Raw genomic sequence first — 13,787 nt, 5'->3', positions numbered from 1 at the left:
AGAGGGCTGTAGAAAAAACACCAGTGTCAATTCTCTTTAACTCTGCTCTCAGGGCTCCAGCTGACATCGCTCTGTTCCGAGCAGATTTCTGTCTGGAACTTCTTCCCTCTCCCCTTCAACATGCAGAAAGGAGGAGTGGGGTGGGGGAGAATACAATAGTCACTGATGGAAGGAAGAAACAAACAAGCAAAAAAAAAGGGAGCAGGATAGAAGCAGCCCCGCTGGTAGCTTGTGTGCAGTGCACTCTTTGACATTGTCAGCTTCACACAGAGAGGTTTGTGTGTTTTGTGAGAGACGGTAGGACTGGTCACCCCCCCCTTTCCTGCATGTCACAGTGGTATGACCCGCTTTCCCATGACCAGGACAGGAACTAGAAAAGTTTGCGGTGCGGCTGTGAGTGCCAATCAAACGCTCCAGACTCTCACCACCTGGCCCAACCCCATCACCCAAGTGTGTATCTGTGTGTGAGGGAGAGGGAGAGAGAGATGTGTTGTGATTCGGGAGTGAGTGGAAGGTATGCTGTGGCAGCGTGGAGTGTGAAAGGGCTACAGTCTGGAGTAGAGTCTGAGCGGCTGCTGTCATCATGGTGTGTGTGTACGATTCACTGCTGCTGTGGATCCAAATGCTTTACACGCACATACTGACTGATGAACTTCAAGGTTGTGTGTGTGTGTGTGTGTGTGTGTGTGTGTGTGTCTGTTTGTGTGTCTCTTTCTGACTCTGTGTGTCTGTGTATGTCTTTGTGTGTGTGGGTGAGCGTCTGAGCATGTGTGTGTCTTGGTGTCCGCGTGAGCAGGTGTGGGTACTCGTGTGTGTGTGTGTGTGTGTGTGTGTGTGTGTGTGTGTGTGTGTGTGTGTAAATGCTCCTGTGTGCGCATGACAGCTGTTGCATATTGTGCTTTTTGGTGTGTGTGTATCACAAAGTGCGTGTTCCTGTGAGTGGTATTTCTGCGTGTGTGTAGCTGGTGTTTGCTGGATCAGAGATCCCAGAGCTGCTCACACTGCTGATTTTTACGTTTGGCTATTTTTGTTTACTTGTGTATCACAAAATACCAGAATTCAATGCTTCTCACGTAATATAAATAAATTAAATGTCAGTAAGCTTGAGTTTAGATATCAGTAAGCTTTTTTGTTCATTCACTCATTCATAGATGAGTATAGCATGTTGGTCTCTCTAAAGTGTTCTGCAGTCTAGGAACACACTCATTATTTTTGGACAGAAACTTCTTTCTCCGACTCGGTTCTACTGTTGATCCGCATTCCAACCTGAAGTCAGATGTCTTCCGAGCGTTCCAGTCGTTGGAGGCTGCTGGCTTGCGAGTCTGTCATTTCCTAACTCAAATAAGTGCCTGGTGAATCAGCAAAAAAAGGGGAACGATCCAAAGCCTCTGGTTGTGTGCTAAAGGAAAGGAGAATTTTACAGCCCCTCTCACACTTCCACAACCCCTGCTGATCACCACACCAGGAATAAACTCATTTAAACGAATCTTCCATCCTCAATCCATTTAAAACCTGATCTTAGATGTTAGAACAGTCAGAACTGGTCTACTGAGAGATGTGCGTGTGTGTCTGTCTGTCTGACACACCCTTTATAGTAGCATCACAACCAATAGGTGTGTACTCTCTTCATGAAACATACACATACCTTGGTTGTTAAATGTACATTGGTGGTGAATGGAAGGAGCAAGTGAACAGCATCTTCTCTGTGTTTGCACCCAGACTGGATTTGATTGACAGCCGCTCTCTACCCCTTATCATGAGGCTAGAAGCTGTTAGACAGATTGCACTGTCTAAAGGACAACATCTATTTTCCAAAGTCCATATTCAACAGAATGCACTAAAGGAAATGAATAATAAAACATTGAGATTAGTGTGTAAATGGTTTGGATTGAACACCCACTGCACCAGGGATATTATTTTTCGCCCCCAGTGGGAAGGTAGACTCGGGGTACTGAATATAATATAGACTCACACCAGCACATGGATGTCCCACCTTCTGAACGTGCTGAACAATGATGGAATAGATGTTGGAGAACTGGCTTGCTCCTCTCCAGTTCTGGAGGTAAAGATACTCAAGGTGCCATGAGCAGGGGAGTTAGAGCTTCACGTCCTTGGCTTCAAGAGGAAATTTGACACCCATTCTGTTGGCTTTGGGGTCTGATCAGACTGGCCTGGATCTGAATGATCTGTGTGTCCAACGCGGGGTGTTCCTAGACTGGGCACGGGATGGCTCCGGGACAGTGAGAGTTTCAGAAAGCCTTATAACTGACCCACACACCAATGTTAGAGCAAACACCATTTATACGAATACAAATGTTGGATTTATACAAACACCAACAACAGCACTGGACTGGACTGAAATTACAGCGTCTCATTCATTCTTTAAGAGCGCTGCACTCAATGAGAACATTCTAAAATCTAGATTACAAGTCCTCCCCTCCAAGCATAATCTCTCAATCTGGAGTTGTACTACTCAGCCTCCCCTATTGCTTGCACCACTCCACAGAACAGGTTACTGAATCTCTATCCCACATTCTCAACGGCTGTTATGCTTACAAAGGACTGTAGATAGCACGCCACGATAGAACAGTAGACCTCATAACAAAAGAAATAGCAATCTATTTACCTTTTTCTGTGAAAATGTGCAGGCGTTCTTCTCAAACCTGCTAAGTACAGCTTTTGCAACAATGATTCATTAACTTTGCAAATCTCTCTGCTAATACACCAGATCTTCTTGTTGCAGTATCCAGCTTGTTATTTTACCGAGAAACCACAAAGTGTAAACTCCTCTGCCCTGAAGACTTTCCTTTGCTTATAACCCAGACTCCTTTAGTAAATGTTGAATAAATGTCATCTAACAAGAAAAAGTCACCACATCAACAACTGTGTTTTGCTTTGTTAAGCAACAGCGTTTTTAAAAATCTGATTATTATTAGTCTTGGGTTATGTGGAGTGTCTGCCGTGCAAGCCTCTGTGTATGAGCTGCTACTGTAGAAACAATAATTTAGTAGAATGAGCGCATTAACATAAATCTTTCGTGTTACAGCCGGAACGACTTTCAGAGCCATGCTGTTAAACGAATATAATGCACACCTTCTAACCAAATCAGATTTGAGTATTCAAGCATGCTGTGGTATAAATATGCGCATCAACTACGTAATAAAATAGACGAGTAGTCATAAAATACTGTTTGTATCACATGAGATGTAATAAACTTAACGTTAATCAAGACCACACTCCCACCTCTGGAAAAAGTAGATAACATTTTATCTCGATTTAGGAGAGGCTACAGGGGATTAAAAAAAAATAAATTTTAGCAAAGCAGTTGCACATGCTTGGAGGAGAGCACTAACTTCCACATTCTCTATTCTCACGTGACTGGCTAGCATCACTCTGAATAATATGCCAGAAAGGAAAGCCATCATTCACTCAGAGATTAGGCTTTTTTCCTGGACATCCACCCACAGACATCATCGAAATCGGACATGTGTCTAAAGGAAAAAGTTATTGGTCAGACTTTGAGGAAAATATATCCAATAGCCTAAATACATTGCGTTATTGTATATATTATAGTAAATAATTTTTATAGTAAATTATTTTAACTATGTAACAGTGAACTGGTTTGTATGCTCTTGTCTTTGGATGAAGTCCTGAAATGAGCTCTTTCTTCCATAAATACTTTATTTTTGTGAAGAATCGAAGTTGAAGAACATAATTTTTCCCTAAAAAAAAGCCCAGATACGAGCCAGTTGTTGACTGACCTGAAGTGTTTGATTCCCTCAGTACAATGGAAAAAAGGCTCTTTATTATTGTGAGCACTTTGGTTTATTAATAGAGCCTAAGTGGCAGTAGAGAGCTTGGGAACTCGATTGGCGTGCGCGTAGATGACGTGAGCTCCCTCTCTGCTCTGAGCACTCTGAGAATGGCACTCGAGACTGCGTACGCTGCGTACTTTTAATTATTACAAAGCCATTTAATTGGACATTTTTCCATTCTGAATGAAGGCTCACAAGGCATTTTAATGTGATTTTGCAGTAGGTTTAGTTCTATTCTGTGTCTCTGTCTCTTTAATTTCAGTCTCATTCTCTTTCCCACTTTCTCCACGTACTCTCACTCACTCTCTCCGCTGTCGAGCCTTTGACATTCCTTGGCCCCATCTGGTGTCTGCATGGCTTATTTGTCTTGGCTGAGGCAGCTTTGTTCTCTTAACAGTTTTAACCCAATAAAGTGCTTGTACGTTTTAGGGAGGAAAAAATGGCCAGATTTGTGGATTATTGTAATTGGAGTTATGTCATAACTGATTAGCATTTCTAAAAGCATAGTTTTGTACTGTCAGCTTCAGAATTATTGGCACCCATGGTAAAATTGGGTTTGAAAAAAGGCAAAAGCCCACACATACTCCACAAGCTATGATGGTAAAAGTGCCCTCGTCCCCTTGCCCAACACTCCATTTCTTTTGACATGTTCCTTTATGTCTTTGCCATAGTTTGTGCATCCCAGGAAGGGAGGAGCAACATTTAAGGATGCTACAGTTTTTGTTTTCCCATATGGCATCGCCCGAGCGCGTGTAGCTTTAACCCAGTCACTGGGCCGCCAAGCGCCTTGTGTTCCTCTGATCTACCCTCTGTTAAAGCCTTTGCTTTCTTCCCGTCTTTGAACTGAGTTCCGTCAACAATGAACCTATTGTGATTTTGGAGCCTGGACGAAAGCCTGTCCTTCCAGACAACCCCATCCATGTGAACATCATCAAAGCGCCTCAGTAGTGCTAGTCTTATCTTTGGAGCGTGCACCAACTGGCCATCCTTCTTAAACTCTGTCATCTCTTTTTATCCTTCTTGTGTGCTCTTTCTCTCATTTTTCTCTCTATTTAGTTTGATGAGTAACCTCAGGTCACTCATCATTTCTCCAAACGCTTTCTGTTCTAATAAGCCCGCCATATTTGAGGGTGTGTGTTTGTGTGTGTGTTTGGCCATTCCTTTAATTACCCATTTAAAGTGCAATCCATTTTTACTTATACACATATAACCTTTATCATAGCCATTCTCTGGCCACAGCTTGTTGAACCCCAGTGATAATATACATCTGAGCATGGCTGTGTTATGGATGATGAGGCAGATGACATGCAGGCATGTTTTCCCACAACTAGATTAAGTCTAACACAGAGCCATTTTCATGGTGCACTCTTCAATCAGATTTGCTTTGAAGTACAGAACCAGGCCTCATCCCGGTCAGCAAAAGTCCCCCACTCTTTCTCCAGAAAGGAGCTCATCAGATTTCTTCTCAGTTTTTGAAAAGAAAGTGGGTTTGGTTAGATTTAACTAGCAGTGAAGAGGAGGGAGTTGACCAAATGCAGTCTTCCCATAACAGGAATGAGCTGTGATTTGAGGTTTTGTCTTCTATTTGACTTGTGACTGTAGATAAATGCCCATTTTTGTGTTTTGGGATTTTTTTTTTTTTTTAATGGTTAACAGTCATGTTTTAGGTATCCAAAGCTGACCCTAAAATCACACAGTTTGATCTGATTAAAATCGTTACACTTTTTTTTTTTTTTTTTGAATTTATAACGCTACATGACTTATCAGTTATAACAGTGAATGACGTGTATATAAATCAGCAATTTTCATTCTGTGCAGAACCACAGTCTAAACATGCTCTGCTTTGTGTCTCCTTTCTCAAAGCAGATAACACGGCCCTCACAAGAAGACAAGTCCGACGACAAGAACGAGGAGGATAAGTCGGAGAAATCAGACAAGAAAGAGGAAGACGATAAGAAGGACGAGGAGGAGAAAGATGAAAAAGAGGACTCAAAGTGAGTGCGGTTTTGCTTTGCTTGCATTTTTTTTCTCTCTTCTCCCACAGGTCAAGTTGGCTCCTGCTCTGAGTCAGGCCGTTGGCTCTGGCCGTGGCTCTGACATCACTAATCCTCCATAAAAGCCCGATGTAAATTCAGGCAATTTTTTTTTTTTCATCAAAAAGCCTCTTATACCACAGAAGGTCACAGAGCATTCCCGGTCATACCTGCAGGCCCTGTTTGGGGGAGTTTTTTTGTGCCCTCGCTGTTTATACAGGACCAACTTCTTGTTTTCCCTTTTAGCAGAGAGAGGGGTATGAGAGGAATATGAGCCTAGACCACTTATTAAAGACAACTTGGCCTCTTGCCACAGACAACCTCTTCCACGCTTCCACTCATAAATGAGAACTATTCATAAGTAGTTCCTGGCTCTCTCCATCTCTTTCTCTTTCACCATCCCTTCCTCCATGCCTTCTCCTATAATGGTCCATCTCACTTATTCTGAGAATTAGTTTTGTGGAGATGACATGCATGGGGATCTAGCATCTGTTTATATTGAGGCAGACAGGCTTCTGAGAATAGGATGGCCCTTTATCAGTACAACGGTTCTGGAAATCCTTAATAAACACAGATGGGAGAAATCTGCTGTGTCTTATTTGAAGCCAGAGTTTCTTGTTGACAAGGCCTTCTGTCTAATGGCATTAACACATTTGGAGTGCATTCATATTTCTCAATAGCAGCTCCATCAATAGTTAGGACTCCTCATCTAGAGCTGTGTGTTAGGCTATTCACGGAAATACCTTGTTATGAAAATGTGCTACTTTTTATATAAATTAAGCATTATATAAATTAATCATTTAGTCCATGTGTCTCCTTGCAAATTGTCTTATTCTCATCAAAGACCTTTTATTTAGCCAAACCGACTTCATTGAACTTTACACACCCTGCTTGCACTTGGTTGTTTCATATGTTTTGTATCTTATTATCTTGTATCTTGATATGACCTAAACCACACACAGATGCAGTGAGGAGTGAAACCCGGTTTCTGTATTGCACATAACATGACGACCATGTTTGTTTCCTCCTGTGTTTGTTTTGAAACGAATGATATTTCAGATTTGCCAAAAATAAGAGTGAAAATTCACGACATATTCGGGAGTGTGTTTAATGCTCGCCCGTGTGTTTGGTGCAGGGACATTAGCAAAGACAAAGAGAAGTGTGAGGGAGAGGACGAGGAGGGGAAGGAGCAGAGCACGCCACGAGGTCGCAAGACAGCTAACAGCCAGGGACGGCGTAAGGGCCGAATCACCACACGCTCCATGGCCAACGAAGCTGCTAGTACTGCCACAGAGGAAGCACCAGCACCACCCCCGCCACCACCACCACCACCACCTGAGCCTGGTAAAACACACTCTCACACAACACACATACCCAGCTGAGCTTGGATGTGCTTGATTTTAATAAGAGTTTGAAAAAAAGGTACTAAGAAAGTAGGAAATGGTGTGTTTGATCAAATAGCTCACACTTTGAGTTTTTCTAAAGAGCTTGTAAGTTTATATTACATCTAGTACAACCCTCGTGGAGTATTGTTATCAGTAAAACCCTTGAATCAGCACTTACTTACCCATCTGTGCGTGTTCATCAGTGTAACACAGTTTATATCTGAGTCACTGATGACACACACACGTCTGCACTTCTTCTCAGCTGTAAAATCTGTAAAAGTGACGGTAAATGGTTTTCTCTCTCTGCCCCTCTCTCTCTCTCTCCCTCTCTCTCTACTAGCTGTACCGGAGTCTGTCCCTCCTCCCAAACCAGATTCTGCTCCGAAGCCAGCACGCGAACTCACTAAGCTTGCTCCTGTGACCAACATGGACAGCCAAGCACGAGGTACAAACACGCAGAAGCACAGCCCCCTCCCATCCTCACACTTTCACACACTCCTGGCCTTGTGCTTGTCCTCTGACGTCTGTTTGTCAGAGCCTCAGTTTCAGTATTTGGGTTTGGACGGTTGATTTATTGTACACTATATGGATTACAAGGGAACTTGTTTGATGTTTTCTGCTCATGGAAAAGAAGCGGTGTGTATTTGGGGGTCCGTTTGCCGAAACCTGAGGGTGAAAAAGCACCAGAACGGAAAACACAAATGTGAGCTCGCTTTTTAGCTGCGTGTGCTGACCCACTTCTGTGCCGTGAGTTTACAGCCAAGGAAATGAAAAAAGAGCTGTTTACACAGAACGTTTTTTTCCCCCTTCGGCTCCGTCAGAAATGCGTCTGTTGGATCCATCAGGGCTGCTGGCTGAAGCCTGCGTCCTCTGACATTTGAGGCTTTTTTTTCCATTTTCCCTTCTTTTTTTCTACTCCTCCCTTCCCATCTCTGAGAACAACCCACAGCTCGGTTCAGGCTGTCCCGGGTTTTGTCCCTCGCTCTGTCCATCTGTCTCTCTTTGTGGACTTTGCATGTTGCTGTGTTGATGGCGTGTGTCTCAGGTGGATAACATTTGTCATGGGGTTGTAAAGGGAGGTAAACTTCCTGCTCTCTCTCTCGCTCTCGCTCTCTCTCTCTCTCTCTCTCTCTTTTAGCACTCTATGAGCTGTGTCTCTTTATCTCTGGGTTGGAAGAAAACTTCTTAGAGCGCTGCTTTAGACTTGGGTAGTGCTGATGATCAGGTGACTGAATTGGTAAATCTCATGTAGAAGATCACATGACAGTGATTGTTAGTGTAATAGTGTGATTATCAATTGTCAGACACTGAGCCACCACGGTACATACGTGACCCCCCCGGCCATCTTTATATACCCAACATCATCCCCGCCTCGTTCCCTGCATGCTTCCAACGTCGTCCACAAAGACCTTTATTATATTTAACGAAACATCCTTCGAAGGTAGTATCTATCCATCATTTTTGTGCCAGTTAAAAAACGTAACTGAAATCACAGGGTTCTGTGGGTTACTGCTGTGTCAGAGCCCAGTGAGAGATCTGCTTTGAGTATAGCTGATAAGTTTGGTCCTGGAGTAAACGAGTAAAACGTGCTAGGAAGACATCTCATGGATGTCTATAAGCAAACTAGTTTAGCCTGAAAGGAAACTGAGATCTGGCAGATGACGCAGTTGCATGCAGAGTTGTGTGTTTTGGAAATTTTGTGCCAGTGTCTGTGTTTTGGAAGATTTGCATCCCAGTGCAGGAGAGCTGCGGCTTCCTGTTTCTCCATTTCCTGTTTCCTATCTTGCCCGCTGTCCTCAAGTCACCTCATAGCTAACTTCGCCACACGTAATCGGACTGGCTTTAACTCTAATAAACGTGTGTGTGTATGTGTGTGTGTAAGAGAGAGAGAGAGAGAGAGAGAGAGGAGAATGAGAGAAAGAAATATTTGTGCCATGCCCCCTCACCAATTTGGGCACGTTCCAGCCCTGGATTTTTGTGTGTGTGTGTGTGTGTGTGTGTGTGTGAGAGAGAGAGAGAGAGAGAGAGAGAGAGTGAGTGAGAGAGAGAAAGAAGTATTTATGCCCTGCTGTGTGTGTGTGTGTGTGTGTGTGTGTGTGTGTGTGGGGCAGACACTTTGTGGCTGTAAACTGTGTGTGTTTTGTTGTAGGCAACTTAGAGGTGTCTCTATAAAAGTGGTCCTGCTTTAGTCTTAATTGCAAGCAGTGTGTCTGTTTTTTGAAATGTCAGTTAATGGAACACTCCAGTGTTTTTCGACACCTTTAACCATTACAGATGCGGTACATAGATTAAAAGACAGAATAAACACACACAGATTTTTATACATATATATATATACATACATACATACATACACACATACGTATATACACACAGTATATATGTATGTCCGTATGTACATAAAGAGTAGCACACGCACGCGTTTATTAGAGCAGTGTCAGTCGGGACATTTTGTGCAAGAACTCTAAACACAGAAGACGAATCTTCTTATCAGCCCAGACACACACAACTCACTTGTATAAATGTCAGAGGGTCACACTGTGCTAAATTTGTCCGAATGTTTGTTCAATCTCAAGGAGTCTCCAAGGGGTGGGGGGAAGTACAGAGCAATACACACACACACATGCATGGACACACACACACACATGCATGCACACACTCTGTCCCACTGTTGCGCTTGTTGCCTCGCTCTCTTTCTCTTGTGTGGTTGTGCACGAGAGCCGCTGTTTAAGGGAAGGAAGGAGGTGCTTGTGCATGTAGCCATAGATCAGCTGATGAGAGAGTGAGGGAGTGAGTGAGAGAGAGAGGGGAAAGGAAGAGAAATAGCAAAGGAACTGAGAGAGAGAGGCAAAGCGAGCGCTTTAGGGAAAGTGAGAGTGGACGATACGGGGAGAAAAGGGGAGGGTAGGGGAGAGGGAGGGAAGAGGGACGAGGGCAGGACAGCTGATGTAAACAAATTATTAGATTAAAGATCAAGAAGAAGAAGGTGCATTACGGTCAGTCTGTTTTTCTCTGTGTCTTTCTCTCTTTTGGAGCTCTCTCTGTCTGACACTCTTTTCTCTATCTCTCAGTTTTTTTCACGCTGTCTCTCTCTCTCTCTCTCTCTCTTTTTTTTCTGCCCTGTCTTTCTTTCTAACCCTCTCTCTTTCACTCGCACTCTCTCTGTTTCTTTCACTCTCTCTGTCTCTCTTTTGGTCTCACTCTGTCTCTCTCTTTCTCTCCCTATCTCTCTTGCTCTGTCTTTTTCTGTCTGTCTCCCTCTCTGTCTTTCTGTCTCACTCTGTCTCTCTCTTTCCTGCTCTCTTTCTTACTCTCTCTTTTTTTCTCTCTGTCTCTTTCTCTTTTGCTGTCTCTCTGCATCTCTCTCTCACTATTTCTCTCTTCTCTCTCTTTCTTGCTCTCGCTGTCTGTCTGTCTGTTTTTCTTTTCTCTGTCTTTTGCTCTGTCTCTCTCTTCTGTCTCTTTCTTGCACGCTCTCTCTCTCTCTCTCTCGCTCTCTCTCTCTCGTTTTCTCCTTGTACTAAGTGTGTGTTGTTCTGTGTGCAGGAGCTGTAGAGGCTGGAGAGACGTCTCGCTGGACAGAGGAGGAGATGGAGGTCGCCAAAAAAGGTAGCGTTTTTATTTCATTTTTCCGCTGACCTTTACTTTTCTTCCCTAATCTCATGTTTTTAGGAAAACCCAGTGTGTGTAAGTGTGTGTGCCGCAGACCTCTGACTGCAGCTGTGCGTTCGTGCACACATGGTGATTCACCGAGGAAGTTAATTTGCATTATGAATTGGGCTTCCAATAAAGATTTGAATCAGTCACTCACAAAGGTCATTTCTGCAACCCTGCAGTTTAAGTGGTGGAAAGTTTAACAAATTTAAAAAACAAAACGCGGGATAAGCCCTATTTTGAAACGTGTTAAAGGTCTTTGACTCTGTTCTGTGGATTTAGGCTTGAGCAAATCAGGCAGCATGGCAGAAGCTGGTTCTTATAGAAGTCAATAATATTTTAGTCATGGCATCCTTCCTTTGCTGTCTCTAGTCTTCTTCCTTTTATTCAGTGGTCATTATAAAAATCATGCAGAGTGATGTGGGTAAATCATGTTGTCTTTAGTGTGTGTGATTTCATGGCCTTAAACACACCGTAAAGCTGAAATTGTGCAGTGTTTTTCTGCTATTGTTTTGCATACTTCTTTGCATTACTTATACATTAAGATTTAGTTAAAGGTGCAATATTCGATTTTTTTAAAATTTTTTTACTTGTATAAATAACCTGGCAAATATGTAGAACTTAATAATGGTTTGTTAAAATAATTTATTTGATAATAATGGTTTAAACAATGGCCTCAACACAAGTGTATTATGAGGCAGAGAAAACCCATTTGGAAAACTGCTTTAGAGCCCAGAGTGCTTGTTTGTGTTTACTTGGGCCTCCACAACGCCCTTTTACTCAGCCTCTATCTCAGTCTGAAATCGGTAAGTGTCCAGCACAAGCCAGATAATTCTCCTATGAGCAGAGAACATGCTGTGCTTGGAAACAACAATAAGAAATGTCGTTAAATCAGAATAAACTTTGGCAGTACTTGTCCATGATGGAGTCATTTTTACTGGCGAGGGTGATGAAGCTGGACACAGAATTAGGTCAGGTATCTAAACCCAATCTGTATAAAGCTGGCTTCATGTAAGGAATCAAATAGATAGTTTTTTCATTACAAAGAAAAACAGGACAGCGAAGGCACTCTTGACCATTCTCATAAATGAGTACGAGTTGACTGGATGTCATGACTGTTTTTGCTAATGCTAACTATAGATAGTATGCTTGAGCTTTGTGTACATGGGCGGGCTCAAGGGGTTAAAAAAAAATAATAATAATAATTTGAATCTTATTCCACCTATGTAACCGTTAGAAACTTTGACAAAGTTTGACTAATACACCTTTAAATAGTGAAAAGTGGCCGTTTCAGAACACACTTGGTGCCAGACCTGAACATTAGTCATTTTTAGTCACTGCCAAGAGAAGCAGAAACATTATCAATTTAACATCAGATGACAAGAAACAAAAAAATGTATCTATTAAACAGTTGGTACAGCTAGAAGACGGCTAGATGGATGAAGAAACATGGGAAAAAATAAGGTCATGTTCTGTTTAATAGGTTTTTAATCAGTCAACGATGCGCTGTGATGGCTCAGGTCAATCGGACCCGAGTTGGAGGTCTGAGTTGGAAAGAGCCTTATTAGGATGAATCATGTGTTCATGATGGTTGTGTGTTGGAGCTTCTATCCTTATTATTTTTACTAAAATCAAACTACCCGAGTTCATTACAGTCATGTTTTAGTGGCATGTAGGTGATGTGCACTCTACTTATTATTACTGATTACAGTGTAGCTCTTTAAACAGAGTCGGGACACACAGGCTGTTTTTTAACGCCACCTTCCCATGTCGTTTTAGTGTAACGAGTGTCCCATCTTCTATTTGTAAAGAATTTACACGCGCACACAGCTTCCTGTATGCTGGTTGAGAATTGTTTTTTGTTTTTTTTCTGTGGGCAGACTACAGTCATCTTTTTTTAAAATCTTTTTGCTTATTTCCTCTTCTGTGTTAGAAAAGCAGAAGTTGAAGGAGGAAGGAGGAAGTGGGAAACACTAGGGTGTGTGTGTGTTGTGTGCACATATTAGCGTTGCAGAAAGAGGAAGGATTTCCCAATGGGTTTCCACTGTCAGAAACATGAACACTGTGGTGAAACTGTTGGACTGTTTATGAGCGCAAAATAAAAGAACAAATGTTATATGAAGGTCATGGCAAACTTTTTTAAACAGATTCCTTTCAACCTTTTCTTCCTTACTAGCTAACAGCAAAGATTGAAGCAAAGATTCTATATTGTGTTGGCTTCAGTGTCATTTCAGTACTCTGAGGTCTCGCTTGAGGTTGGACAGAGCGGTGAGGCGTTCAGCTGTGAATAAGGACAGTTATGTAGCATAGTGCATTAACCGGATGCACTGTGAGCTAGCAGCATTCAGCACTGCCATGTTTTCCCACTCGGGAATGACAGTCTGCAGAACTTTTCACCTCAGCTTGAGTTACTGAAACTTTATCCAATTATTTTGCATTATAACTTCTGTGCTTAGCGGAATTCTTGAGCATTTTTCAACCTACTTTTTGTCCTCCACATCTGTAGTATATGTGATTATCATGGATGAGAATTTCAACATATTTCCCCATGATGAGGAAAGAATAGAAAACCTGTTTACTCAAAACTCACGTATAACAGACGTCTAATAAACGCTAAAGTGAATACCATTTTTAAAGAATGATTTCATCTTTAGTCAAAGATATTTGTAAATTAAGACAAGACACTACAAGTGTCACAAGTCACAAGTGACATTTGCCATTTATTGGCTGTTTCTCCCTTTTTTGTGTTTGAGGATTTTTATATTAGATTTATGCAAATAGAGCTTAAATATGCATACATTTGCATTCTTAAAAGCTAGTCTTTGGATTATGGTAGAATTAAAAGTGAAGAACCTATGAATGAAAATGTAAAATTTCATGAATGCTTCTAGAAACTGGAT

At 42.1% G+C, this 13,787-nt stretch overlaps 1 protein-coding gene across 8 annotated transcripts in view; it reads left to right on the top strand.

Moving 5' to 3' along the window:
* Nucleotides 1–13,787, top strand: part of ncor1 (nuclear receptor corepressor 1) — a 76,311-nt gene that overhangs the window by 35,699 nt on the left and 26,825 nt on the right. For 6 of the 8 annotated variants that reach the window (XM_053230462.1, XM_053230461.1, XM_053230459.1 and 3 more), the window contains 4 exons: nucleotides 5,679–5,809; nucleotides 6,984–7,192; nucleotides 7,574–7,678; nucleotides 10,780–10,842. In XM_053230462.1, the coding sequence (XP_053086437.1) occupies nucleotides 5,679–5,809; nucleotides 6,984–7,192; nucleotides 7,574–7,678; nucleotides 10,780–10,842 (508 nt within the window). The remainder of the gene's footprint in view (nucleotides 1–5,678; nucleotides 5,810–6,983; nucleotides 7,193–7,573; nucleotides 7,679–10,779; nucleotides 10,843–13,787) is intronic. The other 2 variants (XM_053230460.1, XM_053230464.1) reach the window with 1 other exon arrangement.

This window comes from Pangasianodon hypophthalmus, chromosome 27 (assembly GCF_027358585.1).
Source record: "Pangasianodon hypophthalmus isolate fPanHyp1 chromosome 27, fPanHyp1.pri, whole genome shotgun sequence".
Lineage (NCBI taxonomy): Eukaryota > Metazoa > Chordata > Actinopteri > Siluriformes > Pangasiidae > Pangasianodon > Pangasianodon hypophthalmus.
The sequence above is the reverse complement of the archived record's forward strand: the minus strand, read 5'-3'. Positions and strand labels throughout refer to the sequence as shown.